Below are 27,266 nucleotides of genomic sequence, written 5' to 3' on the forward strand. Positions count from 1 at the left end.
AGATGATTTTAATAACCTCAGTTGCCCAGGGAATAAAAGGCCTCTGAAGGGAGTGAGCCCCTATCAGTGTGGATATTCAAGCACATGATGGCGATGGTACAAAGGAAATTCAGGCACTGTATGGGCTGCTGGGCTACATCTATAACATTTTTTCAAACTCCTGAGTATTTAGAAACTATGACTCGACCTTATGCAAAGGGGTAGGAGAACAACTTCAGAGGTATGCTTCCCAACCTACAAACTGCTCATTAATCCCTTAATAGTAGTGTCTACTTTTGCAACACCTTTGCAGATTTTCTTTCATGGGCATTTGCACTTTTCTCCTCAAGAGCCAATGAAGACGGAGCAGATGCATTTTGAGGCTAAACAGAGGAAAATGTAGAAGAGGAGAGGAGAGACCTCTAGCTGGGCCTACAGGGGCCTTCCCTCTAAAGGACAGAACACTGGAACACTACAGCCAGGACTATACACCCTGCTTTGACTGTTTCCTGAGGTCCAGGGCCCAGCTGTGAAAGTCATGACCAAAAAGCAAGTTAGGTGCCCAGAGTTGGCTGGGGGCCCAGAGCACAAGATGGAGGGCTTTCCCATAGCTGCCACCACTGCTGTGGCTGTGAACCTCTACCCAGGGGGAAAAAGAGAACAGCTGCTTGCAGCCAGGTGCCAAACAGACCCTCAATCCCCAAACCAGTTAGGTCAAAACAGCTGCAAATCTCTTGTCTGTCTGTAGGTCACAAACCTCTGGCAGCAAGTTGGGGACTTAGAATTAGAGATGCCCCGTACTGTCCCTTCTCCTCTGACACTCACTGGCTTTCTGGGGAGCAAGAAACGAGTCTGTGTACTGCACATGGAGAGGAAGAGTGATGAGCTGCAGAGGCCCTTTGTTGGTGTGGTGGCTCTTCAGTAGTGTGCTAATGAGAGTCTGTAGATATCAGTCACTCGGGCTGCAAGACAAGCAAACCCAAGCTAGCAGTACAAAAGAACAACAATCCTCATTTTTTTTTCTACTCCCTCTTAGTTCTGGAAATGCCTGGGCTCATTTATACAGTTCTCATTCACTAAAGTCTACATTCATACACTTAATTTTTGAGTTGGCCTTAGTTGCCTCCTAGCATCGTGGACTGGTTCAGAGAGCAATGGAGAGGTTGGGGTGGGGAAGCGGGCAGAGGAATTCATGCTTCCGTGTGGAAGCATGGAAGCTATGTTCCTTTTGATGACTCAGACTTAGAGAAAGGGCAATTTCTATCATAATTTGTCTATTAGAAGAGCTAGCCTATTCAAGGGAGAGATGAGGACTACTTCATATTGACAGAAACAAAGTGCTTATGAGCATAATTTAAAACACCACAAAGTCCAATCCATTGTCTAGAAACTGCATTACTGTGCAAGATGAGACTTCCCGCCTGTTGTATCACACTTTGAGCTGAAGAGCGTCACTTTGGCTAATGGATTCCATATTTGGGGGGCCTCAGAAATACAAATCCATTGAAGATCTGAAAATTAGGATTATACAGGTTGCCTAATTTCAATGTATTGACTCACTGAAAAATAATTTTGTATGAAATATTAATTCCATTGTATGCAAGGTGGGTAAGGAATCAAACGGTTCCCTGAAAATGAAGATCTATTTTAACTTTGGAATCTGAAGAGTCAGTGTGTTTGCCCCCAAAATCATCCATGCACTAAATACAGCATATTTGTGGCAATGCAACCATTTCCCAACTTCTCTTCAGGGTTCAAATGCAGTCTTCTCTATGAGTTTACATTGGTTCTGGGTCCAGGCCTTAGCAATATTTCTAGAAATAACTCTTGCAAAAAAAAAAAAAGATTAGCCCTGGTGAAAGGATCCTTGAGAACAAACCCTCTATTTTCTTATAGAAGGAGCTAAGATATGCTTTTCTTAGCTTCCCTTTTTGCATATTTGACACTTCCCCAGGGTCCCCAAAATCTGCCACATGGATAGATGCAGCAAAGGATGAATGAGAAAAGCTGGAATGTTTTCTTGGTTTTCATGAAAGGCTTCCTCTCTCACAGACCTGAGTCTGTTCCTTATGCCACTGAGGCTCATCGGTAAGCCATCAGCACTTGTACAAACACATGTTACAAGGCCATGAAAACTAATGGGGTGAGCCTGAGTGCCTGCACTTAGCAAGAGAAACACACCACACACAGAAGAGCATTGTCATGTGGTCTGAATTAGGATAAGCTTTCCATCCATACTGAGAAGAGAGAAGGAGTTCAGAAACGGCTGCTGATCCCCAGCTATCTCACCACCTCTCCTCATCTTTAGCTCACTGGGACACACTGGTCTAATTAACAACCATGAAAAGGTCATAGGAATTTTCCTACCTACATGACAAGCATCTAGATGTGACAGGGCTTTCACACTTCCTAGAACAGCCCTCAATAAATGACCAATGAAAATTATGGTATAAATAAACTGGCTTCCTTGCCTCTTGGTGGGAAAATTCTGAGGTGGGTCTTCTCTAGTGTATCCATAGTTCCTAAGAGAAGACTAGATACCTACAATAGAAACCTGCTTGTGAAGCATCATGCTTTGGGTACCACATCTCTTTCCTAGCTCACTTGCCCATTCCCTATTGTTGATCCTGAGATCACCTCCTAAATAATCTAAATGCACCTAGCTATGTGTCTTCTCCTACCTGGTATCTGCTTCTAGGGGAACCAAAAACTATGTCAGTGTACTTATTGGGTATAATAATTCATTAAACGATTTCTTATTTAATTAATGCCAGTACTATGGATTGAACTCAGAACTTTGTGCTCAGAGGGCTGGGCTGGTGCTCTACTATTTTTAGCCACACTTCCAGTCTGGAAAGTTGCTGGTTAATTAGAGATATCATATTGTATACTTTTCTTCTCAGACTGGCTTCAAACCAAAATCCTCTGATCTCAGCATCTTAAATAGCTAGGCGTCTATATACCATATGCCAGTGGCATCCAACTATAACAATATATTTATGATCACCAAGGAACTGCCATTATTGTCTATTCCATTTATGCAACTCAATAGGCCTAAAAGAGTCAAGCCAAACAAACAAATAAAAATCCCTACAAATGAATACTAAAGGATTCTCCTTAGGCAGTGTATTGGGAAATGAGGGTCTTACCTCATCCCAAACCCTAACACATGCAGTTCCCACATTAGTGCAGGCATCTGTTATCCTACCTAACTGGGCATCTATTTCCCAATTAAGGTGCTTGAAGAAAGAATGTGTTTTCCTCTCTGATGCTATGATTGTAATGAAGAGCTTCAGAAGGATGCCATGCTGGTCTCCTAGCCCAGGGAAACAGCTTTCATAGCAGAATAAACACGGCTGTGTACACAATGGATTGCATCCTTTCCTCCAGCTCCTCAGCTCTTTTCCCACTTATTGTGACAGCTAAATGAGTTACCTTACAATGTGAGAGGAGGAGAGGAGGAACTGATTACAAGGCCTGATGGACCAGGGTGACCTCTTCCTCTCTCTCCTCCCTCCCTATCAACCCAGGTTTCAGAGTCCACTTCATGGTTCTACTTTGGAAGTAGGAGAATGTGAGGATTAGGGAAAACTAGTCCTTCCTAAATTACCTTCCCTGATAAACTTTCCAAATCTGACAAAAGTCCCTTTGAAAGTTGACCTAAAATAAATATCTAAGAAAAGTGACTAAAATCTTCCTACAAGGCCTCTCCTAGAGAGAAACATGCTCAATACATTAACATTTAGTTGGATAGCTCATCATAGTATATGTGCTATTTATATGTATATAGTAAATAATGTATCTGTGTCAAAACATGGATGAATTCCAAACACAGAGTGCTAAGAAGGCTTTTACCAAAGAACACATACTGTATGATGCACATATAACACAGTCTTAAACAGGAATAAACTAGTTTATAGTAAAAGCAATGAAACATTGTGGATTTTCTGAGAATCATGAGAGAACTTCCTGAGGGGTATATGTCCTATATCTTGATAGGAGTTGGGTGCACATGTATATTTACATGTTAGAACTCACTGATAGTGTGCGCTTAATTAAGACCTTTGTACTTTATTGTGTACAAATGCAGCCCCCAAAGAATTTTAGTGATATAGTCAATAAAGTACTAAGTAAGGGAATATATTTGGTGGAGGTTTTTGTTATTTTTTATTTTTGTCTGGATTTGTTTTGAGAGTCTCACTATGTAGCCCAGGATGGCCCTAACCTGAGATATCCCTGCCTCAGCCTCCAAAGTTCCAGGACTACAGAAGTGTACCACTACACTCAGAAAATGATTAAGTTCTGCTGATGACCATAAATCCACTAAAATAGGATGGATTAATAAATGGATATGTTATAAAGACAGTTTAGTAAAATGCAAACTACAAAGACTAGGTACTGTGACTGTAGATGTTTTCTATTTTCCTGTACATTTTCAGAGATAATAAAATGTTAGAATGTGGTGGGGGTGGGGAGTTAAGGACCTAAAAGGCAAGATTTTTAACATTGGATGAGAAGAGAGAAAATGCAAATTTTCAAGGACACAGCACATAAAATTGTGGCATTTTAACATAATAATTCTGGTTTTGTAGGGGTAACTACTGAGAAATTCTGTCCTCAGGGGAACTGCTAAGCTGAGCCACTATACTAAGTTATTTGGTTTGGGCACCTTAAAGAAAATGTTCTCTTCTGAAACACAAGCACAAAATAAATCTGCAAATGGGCTCAAAAGATGTGCTGGATAGCTTAATTTGATACTGGCAAGCTGTATCGTGACCAGCACGAAACATTTGACGATTAAATCATGTCCACTTTATGCCTGGATTTTTAGAATATTAATACCTGTTAGTTTTATTTTATTGTTAACTTATAGTAGAAATCACCAAGCCTTAATAATTAGATGAACCAACAGCATGAATAATAATCACAATCTGCTGAGTACCACTCACTGAGACCCTGTTTGTGAGAGACCCCTTAGGATCTGCTCAAAGTATGTGTTCCAGAAACAGACATCCATTCAAGTCTGAGCATTTGCTGCTGGCAGAGCATGTTGTTCCCCCAAGGCCCTGGGAGGCTAAATGGTTGGGACTTTAGCAGATATCTAGGTTTTCAAGTTAGGAACCCTCTTCAGATTTATCAGACTCTGGCTTATATTCCTAACTCTAACCAAGAGTTATTAAAAAATAATTGGGTGTCCTTCATCTATAGATTTTCTTATGACCTCAAGGCAAGGTAGATATGAATAACAGAGGCTCTAATTAATCCAGCTCATCTCTGTGGTCCAGTCCTTTGCTCCCTTCTGGAGTGGTTTGTCCTAGCAGTCTGTGTCCTGTCACCTTTTCCTTTCCTGATCTTACATCGCTAATCCCACTAGTATGTTGCTGAGTGATCCCTGAGGTCCCATTGCAGGCCGGGGGCTGAGTTCATGGAATGAAGGCCTTTCCAGGGATGGATAAGCCACTAGGCTGGGCTCAAATCCATCCTGTTCTGCATCTGCTTCTAAAAAGGGCTGGCTACTAATCTTTAACTCAAGAGATTCTATTGTTCTATCCTAGAAATTTCAACCAAATGAATGGGATCACATTTAAAGCCTCAGAAGTACCCATATTATAACTCAGACATGTTCATAATCAATGTAAGGCCTGCCCCTGGCATACAGACTGGAGTGGTAGCCACCAGCCCATTGGCCACAGGCAACCACTGAAGGCGCCTCTATCCAAGCTTTTTCACTGAATAACTCAGCCCATAAACTCCCTGTAGTCCTCAGCCACTGAGTCACCTGAGTTGGATGACTTCTAAGTATATAAATGCTTACAGTTCCAAAGGCTAGATGCCCAAGGTTAACAGGCACTGGCAGCTTCTGTCTGGTCAGGGCCCATTTCCTGGTTCATATATGACTCCTTCTCTTTGTGCCTTCACATGGTAAGGGATAAAGGCACTGAGTTCATTCATGAGAGCTTTGCCTTCATAACATAGTTACCTCTCAAAGGCCCCACTTCCTTATACCTTCACCAGGTGAGGAAATTTCAACAAAGCCGTTTGGGTGAACACAAATATTTGGACCATAGTACCAAGGAAGTTTGAAAATTTGTGAGGTCTAGGTCCCAGATCTTCATGGCCTAGAGAGGAGCCTAGATTTAGAAACTCCCTGAGTGATTCCTGTGGGCTAAGCCAAGGGGACCTCACACTAAGCACACCTAGTGAATACTTGAAAGGCTTAGTAAAATCCAGATGTCTAGGCCTTCTTTCCAGAGGCTCTGATCTAACAGAGTTCACATGTGGCCCAGAAATGAGCATTTCTGACAATCCCCAGGGGCTGCTGCTACTCCTGACTCAGGCATCTGAGAACACTTAGATGAGGGCAATCCAGATTGATGAGATCTCCCAACAATCCAGATTGCAGACTTGCTGACTACAGATATCAACATGGGTAGGGGAGATAGCCTATCCATGTGGCCAAAAATGAAAGAATATCCTGGTCCTCACTCTAAGTCAATTAGCAGAGGACTTGGGAGATTCCCCTTCAGACCTCCAGATGTCAGCCTGGGCTTCATCTGCAAAATGAGATAATGTGTGGAAAATGAAAATTTCTCAATGATAGCTTCAGAAGAGTCTCCCAGGGAAAATTTGCACTGGAGAAAGCAAGTGGCTTTCCCCTTGTATAGACTCCCATCTAGTATGCCAAGCCACTACATTCCAATAGTGATGGTTTCCACCAAAGTTGAGTATGTTCTAGAAAGGGGAGCCTGCAACACAGGCTCTGGAGAAACTGTCCACATGTGGCATGGCCTGGTACACCATCAGCCAAGCCTGAATTGAAGCATCACTCCCTGACTCAAGAGAAGCAATTCTAAGGAGGTTTGGATACCAGATGCTCTAGAACAGAGGTGGTCAATATTAACTTTTAGGGGAAAATTATTCCTCAACTGGAGTTTTAAACATATCACCTGCACACGAATATAAAAGCATTAAAGGTTTTCTTTTTGTTTGCTTTTTATTTCGGTTTTAGAGACAGGGTCTCACTATGTAATATAGGCTACCCACAAATTCAAGATCTTCTTGCCTCCGATTCCAACTGATAGGATTACAAGAGCATACTACCATGTTCATCAATATCAAATGCTTTCAATTACATGATGAGTAGAGGAATCAGGGAAGGGAGAACTACCAGAATCAAAGTGACCCAAGCAGGTGACATTACAAATATCTAATATGTTAAATGTAGTAATTCATGCCCATAATCCCAATCACTCAGGAGGCAGAGATCAAGAGGTTCTGAGTCCAAGGCTGGCAAAAATGCAAAGCCTATCCAAAAAAATAACTATAGCAAACCAGGGATGAGGACATAGCTTAAGTGATAAAACAGATGCCTAGGAATCAGAAGGCCCTGAGTTCAAACCCCAGTGTAGCCAATAGAAAAAGAGAAATATTATATATGACATAGGCACTATATGGGGTGAGGGAGGTTCAAGAACAACAGTCATTTCTTTTTCAGTCTTCCTTCCAGACCACATCAGCACTGGTCTCAGGCCCTAGAACAGGAGGCAAGAGTAAACATTTCTGTGCAGGATCAGAGAGTAAATATTTTAGACCTTGCTGGCTCTGTGTGGTCTGTGTTGCGACTACTCAACTCTGACTTCATAGACAAAAGCAGCCATAGACAACACATAATGGATGTGTGTGGCTGTGTTCCAATAAAACTTTATTTACCAAAAGAGTCAACAAGCCCAATATAGCCAAGAGTTTTTGTATGTTGAGCCCTGCCTTTAAGGAAGAAGACTTAGAAGTCACTAGAAGCAGTTTGCACTTCTTTTTTGTGACTCTGGATTTTCAATTCTTTAACTTATCTATCAACTGAATGTCACAAGACAGTCATTCCTGAGCTTAAAGTATTTTTTTCAAGGGCCAAACTGTTCCAGTGGGCTAATGAACTTGAAATGCTTTGAAAAGCCTAAAGTGCTTTGCAAATAGGCCCACAAAAGCCCTGAATCTAACAACAGTCGTCAACCTTTACCTGTGTTTCAAGAAGATTCTAGGCACCACTTACCAGATTAGGCTGCCTGGGTGGCTTTAAAGGGCAGTCTTTTAAAAATACCTCCATAAAAAAGCACTAAATGGATGTCAAAGCTAGAAGTGAATAGTGCCTGGCTCTCTCTTCTCAGAGCTTGAGACTTTTAAACTCTTCACTAATAGAAAATAGAAAATCTTCTACTGTGTGTTTTATCCTGCTTTCTACATAGTATAGCCTCTTATGCCAGAAAATCTGATTAATCAGAAACCTCCTAGTTAATATCTCTGTCTTCTTCACACAGCTCAACTATAAGAGTGTTGCATTGTTTCTGAACTATCCTAAGTAACTAAATTATCCTTTAAGCAATTGTAATAATCCAATATTCTGAAGTTCTAGTATGTGCACATATAGTGTGGTATAGTCCTGACATATGATCCTCATCACTCTGCCCTTCTGTTAACAAAGATAGAGCTTGCAATCAATTAAGCACACTCTGTAAATGAGGACCCAGCCATCCTACAATGCTGACTTCTCTTAATGATAACTACAAGGCTGTAAAGACAGTATCTTAGTCTGTGCTCTACAAAAGGATGGGAATGAGGCTCAAAATATTTAGGAAATTCACTTGACATGATGTAGGTTGAAAGTGATGGAACTGGGACTTGAGATTTATTTCTGAACTCAAACTCTTTCTACACAATTGCCAAAAACTTTAACTACACAAAAAATGGGTACAACCAGGACAACTTTCTTGCTAGTGACATGACAAGGGAAAAAAAGGGAATCAAAACTATGCCACTCTGACCAGGTGAGAACTGAGATATAAAGCCAACAATTAAAGCAAGACTTGAAAGATATTTAACTTTGAATTAATATTTTTCCTCAATGGAAGTATATTGCTTTTGTAAGAAGATAAACATAAAGAAATTTGGGAGATTTGTTTTAAAAAAAAGGAGACTATGTAGCAGAGATTAGCTAGCTGTTCATGTAGCCTGGTATTCTGCTAATGTGTTGTGTTCCAATCTCCCTTGCAGTTGTCACACGAGACAGTCATATGACTGAGTTCTGGCCAATGGAATTCAAGCAGAAGTGAGCATCTAGTCCAATAAAACCCTGCAGTGCATGATCTTCCATGATTTTTTACATTCAATGCAGAAGAACACTGTGCCTTGAAGGCCAAGTTTGAAGATGAAAGGATCTAAAGCCTATGAAGCACTTCTTGCAACAAATTCAACCATAGACCAGAATTGTAAATGAGAAAGAAATTTCTCTAATGTAAAAACTCCATATCTATTACAGCAGCTAACATTACCCCAATTCAGTTAAACGTTTGATACAAATTAAAAAGCAGATTATATTAGTTTCTAATTTGTTCCTTATGTAAACAGCTATTAATCTGAATCACTAAAAAAATTACATCTGCAAAGAGAAGCTAGTGAAAATCATGTGACCTGGTAAAATAATGTATGGATTGTAAAACTTAACTTCCACTTCTTGAATTTAAACCCAACAAGAACTACATGGTGGCGATTCCAATTTGTGATTCCTAATATTTTGGCTATTTTAATAAAATAATCATTAAAATTAATTTTGTCTGTTAATTTTACTTTTGCAATGTTACAACTGAGAAATCTAAAATTAGTTTTATAGCCTATGCTATGTTTCTATTACACTGTTCTAGATAGTGTAAACATACATCAAATTTTCTAATGACATATATATTCTATATTATATGGGAGTTGGGTGGCCTAATTGCTTCAGATAAGTCCTGTGGCCTTAGGAATGTTATTTATCTTCTTTAGATCTTGTTTTTTTTTTCCTATAAAAGAGGAATCCCTAGACCTACCATGCATTAGACTGATCATGTCCAGTCCATGCTAAATCAGCCACCCCTAAGGTTATGGTTCAAATTTTTAAATGCATTACATTTTTCACAGCCAGTACCTTGAACAGATTTTCCCTGTTTGTCCAGGTATGTCTAGATTCATGGTTCTGAGCCATTTTCACTCCTTGAGCCTACCCCTGTGTTGGATTCTTCAGAGGGACCTCTACCTTCACTCTTCCATCACAACTGGCATTTGTTATATGGTTTCTGACCATTCCTATAAACACATGATCTGGTAAATACTTGGCATATTTCCTTGGATCAGTACCTTGTAACTTTCACCTGGGTCTTGCAACCTGCCCAGGTAACTTCTTCACCTTCTCAGGCCTTAGATTTAACTAAGCTATATAGTCCTAGTAAGGTAAACTCCTATCCAGAGAGTCTCACGGCAACCTCAGCAGTAAAGTCCACACCAAAAGCCATCACTTTAAGGGATCAACTTTTCCTTCTTCCCAAGTTTATTTAAAACAGACACTCCAAAGAGAAGCTCATTTCCTTAAAATATCAGAAAAGTGAAAATGAAAAGATGACAGGTCTTTCTAGAGACACACTGAAAAGTATATAAATAAAAAACTCTGTGGAGTATAAGCAGAAATATTACAAAGAATTTATTTCTGCTGCAGTTGTCTACCACCCTCAATATTACATTTAGCTAACTTAATTTTCCTTGGATCAAATTTATTCAAAGTTAAATTTCTCTTAATAGGTCATCTGAGTAAACAATTTCAAGTACTATTTGCCAAAAAAACAATATGTTTCCAGGCTTCAGATGAAATCGGCAGTGTCAGGCTAAGCAAACAACCTTAAAAATTCAGAGAGATGGAACAATTGCAGAAAAAAAATTGGAGCCTGGAGGTCAGTTTTTTTCACTCAGTTCTAGAAGTAAAAATAATAATAAATTTTCACTTAAGCCAGATCTTTGAGGGGAAAGAAAGAATGCCATTTTTGTACAACTCCAAAATGTCTAGAGCACTGTATTCTTAAAATGGCAGCCTTGATATGAAGTATGCCATTCCTATGTTGTCACACATCACAGGTAGAAAAGTCATTTTCCAAAGACCCCATACCCTGGGTTTCCCCTAGCTAAAACTGAGTCCTCTGGGTAGAGGCGGGGGTGGGGGAGCAGATAAAAGATGCACTAAGTTATGGCATGCAAAGCACTTATTAAGGGATGTCAAGAGTGAACCTTAGAGTGGAAGGGTTTGTTTTTTTTGTCAGACTCTTGTAATTTTCAGATCTGTGCAATGGAAGGGGTAAAGTAATTGAAGATATATTTCATAGTTGAGGAAATAGATGTCTGAGTAGCAAACCAACTCTGTGTCCTCAACAGGAAATCCAATCGGAACAGAAGTGATTCCAACTCTAATTCCTGAATTGACAGCCTTCCTCTGGTGGAATTCAAAGCCAGAGATTCTGTGAACACCCATCAGAAAAGATCATGGCATCTCAAGTGGCAACTGCATGTACCTCACAACAGGAATTATATTACTTTCTGCCTGTGACCTTGACACTATTAATCATATAGCCACAGCTTGCGCTGGCATGTCCCTTCTCCCCCATGAATGATCAAGTTTCTGCATAAACAATCACCCCTCCAAACACAGAGGGAACTCTGATCCATCATCTCTGCCAAGTGCATACATCAAACATAGGAAGGGGTAGAGCCCAGAAAACACCAGAGGCTCCCTTCCTAGCTTCCATATTAAGATTTTTTGAGAGCAGACACACCTCTATTCAAGCAGTAGAAACAAGGTTCACTGCATTCAAGTCCTCCTAAGGAAAACTAGGCCACACTGGCGAATGAACCTTTGCCTTGTTCCAGCTCAGTCCTCCCACATAACAATAAGTGAGAGGGAAAAGACGAGCACCGTAGTGCCCCCTGACCCAGAGTTTCACATCCCTCAGTTTTAGTTACCTGCAATCAACCATGATCCAAAAATATTAAATGGGAAATTACAGAAATGAATAATTTATGTTTTATGTTAGCTATTACAGAATATTATGATAGTTCTATTTATTAGTTATTATTGTTAAACTGTTTAATTCGTAGTAAACTTTATCATAGGTGTGTATGTATAGACATATACGTACAGACATATATGTGTGTGTATATATATATATATATATATATATATGCCTCTGTGTGTGTGTGTGTGTGTGTGTGTGTGTGTGTACACTATTCATGGTTTCAGATATCCGCTGGTGGTCCTGGAACATACGCTCATTGACAAAGGCTCTACTGTGCTATTAAAAAGGTAATACTAAGGGTTTTAAAAGTCCTTTGGTTCTCAATTTAATACCTGCTCAAACTAATACGGTACCAATATGGTACTGGGAAAAGCACTAAAGTTCTGAGGCAGCAGAGGTGGCAAGTGACTCTGTAGCCTGTTTTGATTACATTATTGATAGACACAGAGGGTCAACAGAAGCTAGTGTGCAATGCCATGTGCAAGATCTTTAAAACTTGTTTCAAACTTAAGCTAACTCTGGATGTAGGCTATTCAAGGAACTAGACTGGCCAGCCATACTACCTACAACACAAGCTAGAGAATGTGGCTCAGGAATCTTGCACTGTGACCCACCTATAATGGGTCAGCAGACAGTGGGAAGTTCCTAAGTACACCCCTACTAGAGAGCTACCCAACATGGAACACAGCTTTATTTTACTTGTATTACTTTATTACCAATTCTCAAGCAGCAGTGAGAGAGAAAAGCACTCATCACAGTTTCACAAGGAAGCAGACAGGCTTAGAGAATCTGACTATGTTGCCCCAAACACACTGCTTCTAAACTGTCTTGCAAACCCAGGAGAGAATGACTCCAAGCCCAGCATTGGAGATGGGGTTCTTAGATATACACAGACACTCCACATTCTTGAGATATATGTGACTGAGCTGAGAAGGACATCTGTGTCCAGTGATAACTAGAAATCCTAGACCAGAAATGATCTAGGTCCTATGTTGTACAGTTACAGTAGACACTACGTATACAGGAATACTGGGCTCCAGATATGGGCAACTAAGCATCTAGGTTTTCTATTTTATTTTATTATTTTCATTCATAAAATTTAAATCATCACTGAAGGGTGAAACTACAGACATTTCAAGCCTAAAGTAATCATTCTCCACAGTCTAGGAGGTCAAATCAGGGTTCATGAAGGCCGCAGTCTGACACATTAAGATATGAGTTAGACTTTCTTGTTTCAGGTTTGCAATCTCCATAGAGAGTCAAAGTTCTTACAAACATAGCACAGTCCCTTTATAGATGAAGAAGTAAAAAATCTCTCTCATGGTTCCATATTCTCTTTGAACCTGCTCTATGCAACATGCATATGGCCTATGAGGTCCATGAGTTCTGTTTTACTGCTTCCCATTTCTCTCCTGAAGTCATTCTTCTCCTTTCTCTCCCTGTATTCTCCTTATCAACTCCAGTAATTGCTGGTGTTGTGCCTTTTTATAAACCTGGACATCATCATCTTTGCTACCCATGAAGATGAATTCGTTCTCTTAAAATGGCTTTCAGTGCACTTGAATTCTATCCCCCATCACTCTTAGAAAAGCAATCACAGAGAGACTAACCACTCACACGTCAAAACATGACCCCAACAACAGGTATCAGAAGCCTCCATCCCCATTGACCCTGCACATGGCCAAATCCAAAAGAAAGTTAATCATCATATCATGTCTGACTTTATTCTGTATTTATACTGTATTTCTATTTTTGTAATGTCCCAGTCCCCAGTTAGCTTATCAGCTAAGTAAAGTTAAAGTTAAGTAAAGTAAAGTTAAGAAAGCATTTGGCTAGAGCATCCAACAGGGTCCTATTCACAGAAGTTGGTTTCAGCCAGTCCTTGGTTTCGCAGAACACACATCACACTATCCACTCAATTGGGATACTCAAAGCATTCATGGCCATTTTTATTTCTTTATAGCTGTGTTGTGTTTCACTAATCTTCAAAAATGTTCTTTGTGAACATTCAATAATGACCACAGTAATCTTTGAATTCTCTACCTTGAAAACTATATAGGGTTTTGTGAGACAGTATGGGGGATTGATTCTTTCCAGCTTTAAGACAACTTGCTGAAATACTTTATCTTCTCAAAGACCTATGATCTTTGGAAATATAGTGATGATTGTTTAGTGTCATTCCTGAATGCTCTAAAATGACTTTGGGTGTAGGACTGGCATGTTATTGAGCTCTGGGCCCTAAGGGAGGGCACAAATGAAATCCAAGTATACATCAGGTAATGAAGGAAGGCACCAGAGCTCTAATGTCCAAGTTAGGATAAAATACAGCCATAAACATAATCTATCCCACAGATGGTTTTCAGACAGCTCACAAGCTAAGAATAGCTTAATTTTTTAAAACATTGTTAAAAAATTAAAAGACCATATTATAGATATTGTCTATATGGCCAGCAATACCTAAAACATTTATTCTTTAGGTTTTTTTTTCAGACTAAGTGTGTCAACCCCTGGTATTAGGAACTTCATCCATTTGTTGAGGTCATTTCCCTAAGGATTAGTGAGCTGGGACTCAATAATCCCCAGTTCCCTTTGATCCCTTTTTAATTTATTTTCTTTTTCAGTTCAAAAATATCAGAGGTAAAATATTGCATAAATCTAAGAATAAGTACAATACATATCAAATATAATAAATAAATGTATACTTCTTTGAAGAAGACCAACACTATGGGTAAGGATCTGACCCAAATTCTCTTAAGTGCAAAAGTCAGCTAGAAAAAAAAACAGAGAGGATCTCAGGGATCAAAGAAAAGAACAGCATATCCTCACTCATTCTACTTTCAAGACACAGTTTCCCACTTGTTAGCACCTGCCTCCACATTTGGTTATTAGTATAGGACAGGATACAACTTACCTTTTTCCTCAATCCTACTAGGAAGAAGGAAGAAAGGGAAGGAAGGGAAAGAGAAAAGGAAGGGAAGGAGGAAAGGAGAGAAAGGAAGGGAGGAAAGGCAGGGAGGAAAGGAGGGAGTAAGCCAGGGAGGCAGGCAGGCAGGGAGGGAGGAAGGGAGAGATTCTCAATAATTCTCTTGCACTTTTATATTTGAATTTCTGCAGTATCTGCCCTAAATATCCATAAAATGTTTCTGGATTTGAACAAATAGATGAACATAGTACCCAACCCTTCTTCAACCATAATCAAAGAAGATGGCTGTCACTGCTTGACACACATCTATGACCATTACCTGGCTCAGTGCAGTTCTTGTTGCTCCGGAGTCCTGCATCTTCAGAAGTCAGACTGTCATTCACCTGCATTAGCTTCCTACCCACCAGCCACTTTCTATCTTCCCCAATAAGGTCCATGAGATCAAGCTCTGGGGAGAAAAAGACAATAACCATATATCACTAACAGTTGAGTTTCAGCTTTGAGCCATGCTATGTGTCCAGTTCCTTAATCAGCCATCATTGTGTCAGCTCTTCCCAGATCCTCAAGCTATGCTACCTCTACCCACCTGATGACTTCCTCTGGCTGCTGACTCCCCCTAGTTCCAACCCAGGCAGCTCTTAGCCAATGACAGGTATGAATAAATGTAGAAAAAATTGACTGCAGGGGCAGAATAACCTTGAGATATGTATTCTAACAGGATTCAAGTTTTCCCCAATAGAATCAAGCTCTTGGGGTATACAGTACAACTCTTCTGATAAAGTGTTTTTGATTAGTGGCTGTCTCTTCTCTATCTCAATCTCCTGCATCCAATGACATGTTTAGAAATATTTAACAACTAGAATATCTTAAGGGGAAAAATATTCCAGATTTATACTCAGTCAATGACTGATTTCCATGGTATTAATACTCCTATCAAGGCCAATTTCAAACAACTGGCATGACATTATTGTGAATAGAGCTTAGAAAGAGTTAAGTCAACTCCATTAAGGCAGCACGATCTGGTTTCAGCCTACCAATGTGTACTTACTATAACAATCTCCCAAATATATCAACTACCATTTAACACATGCTCAGGATCTACCTCTTGGGGGTAACCTAAGCTAAGACACCATTTCACCATCCCCAAAGCATAGGCCAGTGAAGGTCTGAGAGAAAGTTTTCAAGACAAGAGGTAAAAGACAATGCACACCACAGAAGTAATGTTTGGAGGTGAGTATAAAGGAGCACCCAAGTCTCTGCTCTGGCCAATGTGATTGTGAGGCTAAATACCCAAGAGGAAGAACAGAGACCAAAGAGTACATGAGGGGAGAAAATGGCCCATTCTATTTAGGACATCTTGAAAAAAATGCATGTTGCCTGTGGGTTAAAATACTTCTAGGAAGGAGCTAACACCCAGAGAACACCGAGAGAACATAAAGAAAACAAAGAAGGGCATGGAAAATATGCGTGGGTATGATCTCTGTATGTTTCATGGAAGGACATAAACTCTATCCATCAAAATGTCTGAACAGGGACAACTATTGAAAAGTAAAAGAAGAAATCCTAGGGAATCCAGCATTCTTCAGAGAGAAAGTGGAATAAAATGCTCTAACAAAGGAACATGGGAAAAGGGTAAAAAGCAAGAAAGCATGCTGCAGGGAAGGAAGGCAAGAAAGAATTTTAAAAAACAGAATAGTTAACAGTCTTCACTACCATAGATAAATCTGTCAGGATAAAAGCAAAAATATGACCGTTGAAACTTGACATCATTAGAAGATGGGAGACAGTCACAGCATCTTTCCACTAAAGAAAGCAGTGATATGAGACCATGACTACATCTTAAATGTCTGTAATAGCTATGGTCAGAAGATAGATCTAAGTACAAGGTACAGGCCTAACTTGTGGGCCCCATGGCCTTCATACAAGTCCATGGGGCATACCCAGGCACCTGATATCATATTCTGAAATGTTCAATGGGTCATCATAACCTGTTCTCAATTTCTATAGTGATTCATAGTTTCCAAGATATTTCATTTGCATTTTAAAAATTTAATCCTCATAACATCACCCAGGAAACAAAGGGGAAACATCAACACTATCTCTCAAACATCCAATCACTGCTAGCTAAGAGTAAGTGCTCAATAAATCACCATTCCTACTTTATGGAAGGGTAAAGTCAGACTTCTTAAGTTTCTAGAAATCACGAAGTTTATGGGCACCTGATTTAAAGCCCAAATGCTACCTTCCTCATTTGCCACTAATTGAAGGCTGATCTCAAATGCTCCAGCTCTTGGAACTCAACACATGTAAATTCAAAGTAAGATAAGGCACCCATCAAATGACCTTGGACAATGAAATGCAGGTTCTAGATATTTTATCATGTCAGTAAGTACTGGAGAGGGCAGAACAGCAGATTTGGACAAGGAACCCTGGCATCTGCCAGAGTACTTAGTACCTAAAAACAAGAGTCACACTGTGATTGACAGATATGGCATTCTACTGTCTTCATAGTCCAAGTCAGAGAAAAGTACTCTGTTGACCTGCAATCCCAAAATTCGGGAAGACCCCAAAGATCTGCAGAGGCAAGAGTATCCCTTAAAATTACTTTCAAAGCTCCTTTTTATGCCAAGTTTCCATGGTTCTGTAATTCTAAGAGAAAAGCTGATACCAATTAAGAGATGTAAAAGTAAAGCCAGCTATTGTAGCATAAAATTAGGGAATTTTTTTACATAATGATTCAATATCTTCAGGAATTAGAGACTATTAAGGCAGCACCTCTGGGTTCCAAAACCTACAAACTTTTATCTCAACAAAAATAGACTCAACCACTGACCACTGATATAATAATGCAGAGACCAGAGTTTGAGAAGGAAAAAAATAATGAAAATATTGAATTGCATTCATTTCCTTCCTAGTGAGAACCAAGTCTGACAGTACTATTCTCCAATACATTTGTCCTCATAAGACTCCCAGTGAGTTAAGAAGAGGCAATACGTTCCTGGGTCAACTTACCTTCAGTGTAAGTCAGACTAAACATGGTTTTCTGAACATCAGAGCCAATCCATATCCACAAAAACAACCTTTAATAGTTTTCATGGCTTCTATGTATTAATAATGTTTGTTACAAGCAAAGAGTTTCCCATTCATTATTATATTTCATCTTCATAATAGTTCCATGTGGCAGTATTAGTGCTGTATTTTGCAAATAAGGAAAGGGAAGCATACAAAAATTAAACCACTTACCCAAGATCATAGTGAACAAAGTAGAACAGGAATCTGAACCCAAGTCTATTAACTTCAAAAGCCAAATGTGTAGTAGATCCCTAGATACAATGAAATGTGTCATGGCTGCACTAGATAGACAATAGCTAGATGGATTAAACAGTCGGCACCTTATGATGGGTTATAGTTAAAGACTCTGTCACTGGACCTATGGCTGCAGAAGCTATTAGAAATACGGTGAGACATGAGTCCTTAGAAAGCCTCACAAACAAAAGAACAAGACAGTTCTAAAACTCCACTTGTGTGGTGGTGTGTTCAGTGTGGTCAGCCATGACCTGGAAAGTTATATTCCTGCATTTTGAGAAGAGGGATAGTAAGGAAGCCTTGGAGGGTAGAAAGGCAACTTGGATATGGAAACCTTTCCATATCTATATCCATATTTTCTGTTTTCACCCTTCTCTGTTCACTCACCTCCCCAGCTTCCTTAGACTGTTCTGTTACAGTGAGGAGCCTGCTCCGCAAAGCTACATTTGAGCAATGTCAACAAAAACACTTGGCCCTGGTCCACTGCATTCTTGGCTCTTCATCTGCCAGGCCCTGGAAGTTGCATGTTGGCCTAATTAGTCAGGGGGAGGGGAAAGGGCTGCAGAGCAAAGAGGAAAGGCAGTAGGCTCCTATGTCACACGTCACCAGTACATACAGCCTGTATTACTGTGGACTCTGAGAAGAAGGCACGAGAAAGAGAGGACCATGGAGATGGTGTGGGGGTGTGCTGGCAGGAAAGGAAGCCCTGTTCTCAATCTGAGACTCAGGCTGCATGCACTGAGGAAGGAAGGAAAGTGGAGGCTGGGTGCCAAGTTTCCATTACAATGCTGTGTGCTCACCCTCTCATGCTCTAGCTTGCTTGCCTGCTCTCCCTCTCAGTCTCCTCCCCCCCAGCCCTCCCCCATCTCTCCCTTTCTCTCCCTCTCCCTTCTCATCTCACTCCCTATACACTCTCATCTTTCACTCTGTCTCTGTCCTTTCTCCATCCTCCTTCTAATGGCTGGAGCATAAGAGTCCAAGGATTCCTGATACCAAGAATAGATCTTCTTGAGTGCCCCCTCCACAACAAACAACTCCAGCTCACAGCATTTACCCCAAGACTAACAAAGGGTCTCTTGGGTTCAATCTGTCCTACAGGGCTTCCAATCCTTTGCAAACACTGGCCCCAGGCCCAGAAGTCTCTCTGCTGCAGGGATTAACTCTTTCAGATACCTAGGGAGGCAGCAGATAGAGGTGTGTGGGAAGAATCCTCGGTGACAGCATCCTTTATGCCTCTCACCTATGTGCCAAGTATTCTTCCTGTGCTACCTTACCACATCCTCTCACAATGAACACCTCTCTTTTCTCTGCTGCTGTGGATGGGTCAAGAATCCAAGCTGGAACTCATCTTCACTCAGACTACAAAGTACAGAGATGGGTTTTTTCACCTTGTGTCAGAGATCCAGAAACCTGGGGATGGGGCCTTCCAGAACCCATGGGCTCCCTTTGAAAGGAATACTAACCCAGGAACTGAATGCTGCCCTACTTCTATCAAACCAGCAGACAGAGAACCACCATTCCCAAACATCCAGAGAAACAGAGTACCTCATTTGCACATGCAGGAACTAAGTCATGGAATGCCTAATGCACCACTTAAGAAAGAAGGTCCAGAAAGCTCCGAGAAGAAACTGAGCCCATGGCATCAGGCAGTGATTTTCTAGGCTGGCTCAGTCCTCTTCACCAAGACTATAAATACCCCACCCTGTAGTTTACACAGCTGCCTCCACTCTGGCCCTGGGTCTTCACCTCAGGGTTGGAGGTGGCGTTTGCATAAGCCAGCAGTCAGCAGACTGGACTGCCTTCTGCCGACTCCAGTGAGCAGCAACACTCTACAAATGACCCGCTTCCAGACTCCACCCCTCAAGTCTCAGGAGGGTGCACTGGGTGATTTTTACCGCGCGCGTGTGTGTGTCTGTGTGTGTGTGTGTGTGTGTGTGTGCATGAGTGTGTGCCGTGCACTCATGTGGTGTTGTCTTAGCTTTACACATGTGGATTTTCCTCCATGGATATTTTAAACAAGAGTCTCCCACTGCATTTGTTTGTAGTCCTTGGAAGGAGCACATACTGGGGAAATTGTGGAAAGTCTGCACCTCACCAAACAAGCTGACCAAACCCACCAAAGAAAGAAGCTAACTATGCCACCAAACTTCCAGAAAGAGGCGATTCAGAGATTCTGGGAGAAGAGCTCTCTGGACTGAAAAGAAGCCATGGATTCTTCTAGCCACTTAAGCACTGTGACTGGTGGCCAGCAGGACCAAGAAACCAATGGACTAGTCAGTATGTCTCCAATCCAGCTACCACAATCCACAGCAGTACTGTTTGTATTTGATGTAAACTTATTCCCAGTATCTTCACTCCCAGAGAAACATGCACTGAGGTTGAACTCAGTTTAGGACCTACGTCCCTCCGAGAGTGGCCTCCCTTTCCCTTGAAGTGTATAGAGGAGGAGGGTGTGACCAACCCTAGTCACCTATCTACCTGAAGTGGGTCACTTCACTTTGGAGACTGCATCTTTAAAAAACCCACAGGAGATCCCTGGGAAGATTGGGTCAGAGGTGTTGCTCCCAGGCCCTGAGGGCATTTCAGAAAGGAAACTGCAAGTGTCCAATCAGTGAATTTGAATTCTGCACTAGCTCCAAGCACTCCCCAGAGACCTCCAATAGAATGGGTCTGATTGAGCAACTCAAACAGCACATGTGCCTTTAGAAGCAAAATGGGAGGAATAGAAGTGAAGAGGATGGTGCTCTGATCAGCAACGTTTCCAGCTGGAAGGAGACAGGGGTGAAAGTGTGGAGGGCATTCTCCTCATGTGCTAACTCTGCAAACTTATAGTTAGCCCCAGACAGAAATAGGAGCCTGCCGGGTCTTAACAATTACCCAGGACTGAGAAGCAAACACTACAATCTCATAATACGATGATGACTATACCTGTTGAGAGGAAGTGAAAGGCACTTCCTCAGGCTTCTCAGGTGGCAGAAGTATCTACCCTCTCCCAGTATCCTCAACACACACCCAAGGGCTAGCAGCCAAATCTTTAACAAAGACAGCCTTTACAGTTGATTGGATTAGCTAGGATAGGAAAATGGAGAGCAAAGGGCAGACTATGGCCACAGGTGCACCTACAACTCAATGAAGGTGACAGGAATCCCTGGATGTGAAATGGAGATCACCTTTCGGATAGAGGCTTCCAGTTAAAATGCTATTCATACTCTCTGAACCTGACCATCTAACCCATCATCTAGCCTAAGAAGACACTGGAAGACTACTTATATTGTTGAAACTCTACTCATCTCCTGAAATACACCACTGTGATCAGTCTAGATCTGTGATTACAAATAATTCCTCTACCCTCACTGTCCAGTATGGTAACCACCAGCTACCTATGGCTCTTATTTCACATATGGCTGACCAAATAGAAACTGATTTTTTACTGTGTTTGATTTTAACTAAATGTGCACTTAAAATTTAAATATTCACATGAAGCTAATGACTACACTAGGGTTGACATTATCTCCATATAGAATGTCCCCATTCCAAGGTCAAGAACCAAGACAGAACTCCAATTCCATAATCATATTGAAGGGACAAGTGGAGACAAAGGAAAATACCTTTGGACACAGGTAAGCAAACATTCCAAGAGACAAAGAAGGCAGGTTTGTCCCATTTCTGTTCTCTTTTTCTTTCCTTCTTTGCCTCAGAAAAACAACAGCTGATCATGCTGACTGCAGAAGAGAATGGAAAGGCTCCTCTGTATTAAAAACTAGTCCTCAGCTCTCTGAGACCAGAGAGATATGGCCATCTTGTTCTGTGGCAAAGAAACATATACCTAATGAGAATTTAAAGCAAAAAACAACAACAACAATACAAGTTGACCAAGAAACCACACAAGATCCCCTTGAAAAGTTAACTGCTTATGGTAATACAAATTCACAATCATGGGCATTTGGGTGACTTGGAATTCTAGCCCTTAATCTGTCACTAGCTTTGGGCATTGGAGAAATTGAATCTATTCATCTCAATTACTACTTCTGAAATAAAGGCATGAACAATCTCATTTATTTTATTTTTTTGTCAGTTGTGGGTCTTGGACTCTGGCCCTGGCTCTGTCCCTGAACTCTTCAGCTCAAGGATGGCACTCTACCACTTGAGCCACAGCACCACTACCAGTTTTCTGGTGGTTAATAGGAAATAAGAATCTCACAGATGTTCCTGCCCCACTGGCTTTGAACTGTGATACTAAGATCTCAGCCTCCTGAGCTAGGATTATAGGCGTGAGCCACTGGCGCCTGGCTAAACTCGCGTCTTTAGCCTGGATTTTAAATGTATGTTTAAGTTGAGGGTAGAGTCACCTGATGAAGGTTGGTGGAGTTTGTCCTCCAGAGCTGTGTACTCCAAGGGGAATAAGAGACACAGTTTTATATTTGGAAGAAAATATCTGTATTGTATCTGTGTTATACCTGTAAAATATCTGTATTTACAAAGCTCTAGGAATAAGGAAAGCACATATTTACGACTTGAAATATGGATTACAGAGCCACCTACATTGAGTCCATGGGTCACCGTGTGCTCTCAATAACATAATAGAAAAGCAACTATTGCATACAGCAAACAATCTAAAGGAAAAGTACAGAACAAACATGGTGCCCTTCCTAGCTCTCTTGCTTTGTAGTATAGGGTATTTGCATGGGTTTAATTAAATGGATTTGCTAATATTATTTACAATCCCTTTACAATATTTTGAAATGAGATGGGAACATGAACTTGAATTTTTTAACCATATAGATATACACTGATAGCAAAGTATTTTTTTAATTTTGACTTTGTCTTATAAAAAGAGAATTACTATAAATATGATAGCTGTTTCTGAGAAGACACACAGCCACCAGGTAAGAATACACTTTGTGGTTATTTTTAAAGAACACACATATACACCCACACTCTCCCCTCCCCGTGTGTTCTTCCAGATGACATTTTAACAACCAGTGAGAAATTGCTTTACTATGGGAATTTGTTCTATGACAGGAGCATTTTGAAAACAAATACTAGGGAATTTTGTTACTCCTCCCACAATGATAAAAATCAGTAGACTAAAAACAGTTACATGAGCCAGGCACTGGTGGCTTATGCTTGTAATCCTAGCTACTCAGAAGACTGAGATCTGAGGATTGCTACTCAAAGCCAGCCCAGGCAGGAAAGTCTGTGAGACTCTTATCTCCAATAAACCACCAAAAAGCCAGAAGTGGAACTATGGTGGAGTGGTAGCCTTGATCTCAGCGACAGTGCCCCTGGCTCAAGTTCAAGCCCCAGGAACGGCACCAAAAATTAATTAATTAAATGCAAATAAATAAAACACTTGTATGTCTCATCTTAAACCTGGAAGGCAAATTACATAATCTGGTTAATATACTCCAAATCAAGGAATCTGAACCCATTTATCAAAAATATGCAAATTCAACACCTTGTAAAAAGTGGCAAGAGTAACCTTCTGAAACCAGAGAAGATGAGAAGTCTTTGCATAACTGATGAATGAAATTAAAATATTTTGATTTAGTTGCAACAGCCAATGATACTTTTCTAGCACTAGATCTGTGTATCTTGTTGAAATTATCTGTTTCAGAAAGGGCAGCCATTAAACATCAATATTCAAATAAACTGAACCTCAAATTAAAATAAACAGTACTTCAAGTTTATTTTGCTCCTGGTATGGAAGTAATATTTCCAAAAATAATGTATATTTTCAATCATGTCATGCTCAATAGACCATCTTGGATATTCATAAGCAACAATATTCATAAGACTTAGATACAATCAAAATATTTTGCTCAAAAAAGAATATTATTCTTAAATGGCTTGTTTTATCTTTATTTTTCTCCTTAACTTAATGTTTCATCATATATGAAGTCTTAGCTGGGTCTGAGTTTTTTGAGTCCTGAAGCTATATAATGTGGGTCTTTTGTTTTAATTGTCAAGGTGATATACAGAGGGATTAAGTTACATAAGTAAGGTAGTAAGCATATTTCTTGTCAAACTTGTTACCCCCTCCCTCATTTTTCTCCTACTTTCTTTCTCCTCTAATACCCCCCCAAAGCTGTACAGATCATTTCCAACTTATAGTCCTGTGAGTATCACTATTACACTGGTTCTCCCTTGTCCTTTGTCTCACCATTCTGTTGTTCCCCTTATCTCCCGTAATTCAGATGAACATGTATACAATCCGTAAAAATTAAATACAAAATAGCATTAATAATAGCACATAACATTGTGGTGGGGTTTGGACTAAGGGCTTCGTGCTTTCTAGGCCAGTTCAATAGTAGAGCCACACCTCCAACCCTCTCCCTCATGGGTTGTTGTTTTTTTATTTTTATTTTTTTATTTTTTTTTATTGTGAACATACTGTACAGAGGGGTTACAATTACATGGGCAAGATAATGAGTACATTTCCTATCAAGCATTGTAGCCTCCTCCTTTGTTCACCCTTCACATCCCTTCCCAGCCTCCCCCCTCCCCTCCCACTCAATCCTCCCCACCCCCACCCCCCACCAAAGTTGTAAAGTTCATTTTCAACATGACAACTTGTACTTCTCATTGCTGCAACGGGTCTACCTGTATCCTTATTTAAACGACTTGTTTTTCCCCTTCCCCTCCACAAATTATACCCACATCAAATACAGTGAAAGCAGGGGTTATACTGTGGGGGAGGGACATACAAAGCAACAAAGAAATAATCTTATAAATGCGTTAGAAACAAATGCATGAAAAAAACATTTAAATATATATCGTAGGGTTCATTTTCCTAACATCACCTTATCTGACCTTTTCTGCTTGACTCATACATATAGTAGATATTGCAAATAAGGGAAACCATGGGACCTATGTTTCTTTGGGCTTGGCTTACTTCACTTAATATAATTTTTTCCAAGTCTTTCCATTTCCTAACAAATGGGGCAATGTCATTCTTTGTGATGGAGGCATAGAATTCCATTGTGTATATATACCACATTTTCTTGACCCATTCATCTACTGAGGGGCATCTGGGTTGGTTCCAGATTTTAGCTATGGTAAATAATGCTGCAATAAACATAGTTGTGCTGGTAGCTTTAGTGTTTGTAAACATTTGTGTTCTCACTTCCTACCCAGGCACATGGCTGAGTCACCATCTACCTACTTTTAGGATTCCCATCATCACAGGGATCCCAGGCATGCAACACTGAGTCCAACTTATCTTCCATGGACTGTTCTGCCTGGGCCACCATGGTATGGTGATCCTTTCAACTTCAGACTACCATATACGTTGTGATAACAAGTCTATACCATTGTGCTTACATATGGGTTGAGAAGGGGTCTCACAAACTTTTCTGCCCTGGCTGACCTCAAAACACAATCTTTTCACTCTCAGTATGCTAAGTACCTAGAATTACAGGCACAAATCACAAGTATATAGCTATTACATATCACTTCTGCATCAATATGCATGTATTGAAAGAGTCTGGAGACCCTGGCTTCCTCCGACACCTTCCTTCCACTCCAGCTATACCATATGCCACACGCCATGCCCTGCTGCTCTATCCTCAGTGACTGTATTTTCCACACATCTAATACTTTTGACCCTTGCAGACCTGCCAAATTCATTCCTTCAGTTCTCTTTAAAATTCACACTTTTGCTTCCAATTGAATAGAATTTGACCACACTACATTGCTTGGCTCCTCAAAATCACAGCCATTTCCATCATTTGTGCTTGAATAAACAGTCCAATTTATTCCTGAGTACAAGTATAAAATCGTCTGCTGTTTCCTCTCAGCTGTCTTGTCCCTTCATTACAAAAGAAGGCAAGAACTGAGACTTTCCCTCCTTCTAAGCTTTTCTTAATTCATGCTGACAGTAAAAAAAACACCAGGAGGGGTGAGGCAGAGGGAAGTGAAAATGCAAAGCAATTTCTTCTCCCCAATTCTAAACCGAATGCCTTCCTTTAAAGACACCATGTATCCCAAAGGGTAAAGAGAAGGAAGAATAGCTGGGACCAACAAACACAACAGGAATCATGAGAAAGAACATCGCAAAGACTAAGAAACTTGTGTTTGAACAGTTGTGACCCTGTAGTTTGCCCCGTTTCTGATTTGCTTTGTTTGTTGGTCATAAGGCTTGAACTCAGAGCCTGGTTGCTGTCCCTGAGCTTTTTTGTTCAAGGCGAGCGCTCTACCACTTTGAGGCACAGCTCCACTTCTGGTTTTCTGGTGGTTAATTGGAGATAAGAGTCTAATGGACTTCCTTGACTGGGCTGGACATATTTTTTTTTCCTTTTTAAAAAACTAGTCCCTAGTACTTCCACAGAGGAAGGATTCAATAAATCTCTACTGAGAAAATGTTAGCTACATTAGAATTCGGTGCCTATTCAGTATCTCTTCTCCCTTAATTTGAATCATCAGATTTTTCCTTTCCAAAGCAGTCCTCCACCATTCCAGTATATCTGTTCTGAGAGGAAGCTCCATCCACTCAGGCCATGAATGCAGCCTGTAACAAAGGCCTGGCCAACTACTGCAGTTTAGAGCCTGCATGTCCCCAAGGCATCACGTGTTAAGGCTTAGTCTCCAGCTTAGCACTGTTGGGAAGTAATACAGCCTTTAGGAGGTGAGGCATAGTGAGAGGAAGTTAGGTCATGAAAAGGATTATCTGACCCACCCTCTTCTCTTCTCCCCTACCCTACTCTACCATTCCTGCTGTTTTCCCCTTTTCTCCTCCTCCTTCTGGTCTCGCCACTCTCTTTTCTTTCTATTCCCTCACTCCATTTTGATTCCTACCCCCTGTAAGGAAAGTGGCTTTACTTCACCATAGGCTCCCAGCAATGATGTGCTGCCTTACCACAGGACCACAACAATAGAGCCAATCAATCATGGATTGAAACTTCCAAAACTATGAACCAAAATAAGTCTTTTTTATGAGTTCATTATATATCAGATATTTTGTTACAATAACAAAATGCAATATTTTGTTACAAAATTGACTAACACACTAATGAAAGGCCTACATCCCACAGGCCATGATGATTGGTTCTGAAAAGTGGCCATAAGTGATTCAAACCAAACAAACCAGGTCTGAGGAGAGAGACTCATCCGCTTTCCCCAGTAAGCCTTGATCTGGAAATAGGAGAGTCCACAGGCTCCAAACTCAAACACAGGCAGTAAACAAAGGTAACCAG

At 40.6% G+C, this 27,266-nt stretch overlaps 1 protein-coding gene across 3 annotated transcripts in view; it reads right to left on the reverse strand.

The window, feature by feature from the left end:
• Slc24a3 (solute carrier family 24 member 3) overlaps positions 1 to 27,266 on the reverse strand; it is a 735,644-nt gene that overhangs the window by 384,768 nt on the left and 323,610 nt on the right. For 2 of the 3 annotated variants that reach the window (XM_070006676.1, XM_070006675.1), the window contains one exon: positions 15,086 to 15,214. In XM_070006676.1, the coding sequence (XP_069862777.1) occupies positions 15,086 to 15,214 (129 nt within the window). Of the gene's footprint in view, positions 1 to 15,085; positions 15,215 to 18,009; positions 18,058 to 27,266 lie in introns of those variants that run through there. The other variant, XM_070006677.1, reaches the window with a different exon arrangement.

The sequence above is a fragment of the Dipodomys merriami genome, unplaced genomic scaffold, assembly GCF_024711535.1.
Source record: "Dipodomys merriami isolate MVZ:Mamm:240054 unplaced genomic scaffold, mDipMer1.0.p SCAF_7, whole genome shotgun sequence".
Classification (NCBI taxonomy): Eukaryota; Metazoa; Chordata; class Mammalia; order Rodentia; family Heteromyidae; genus Dipodomys; species Dipodomys merriami.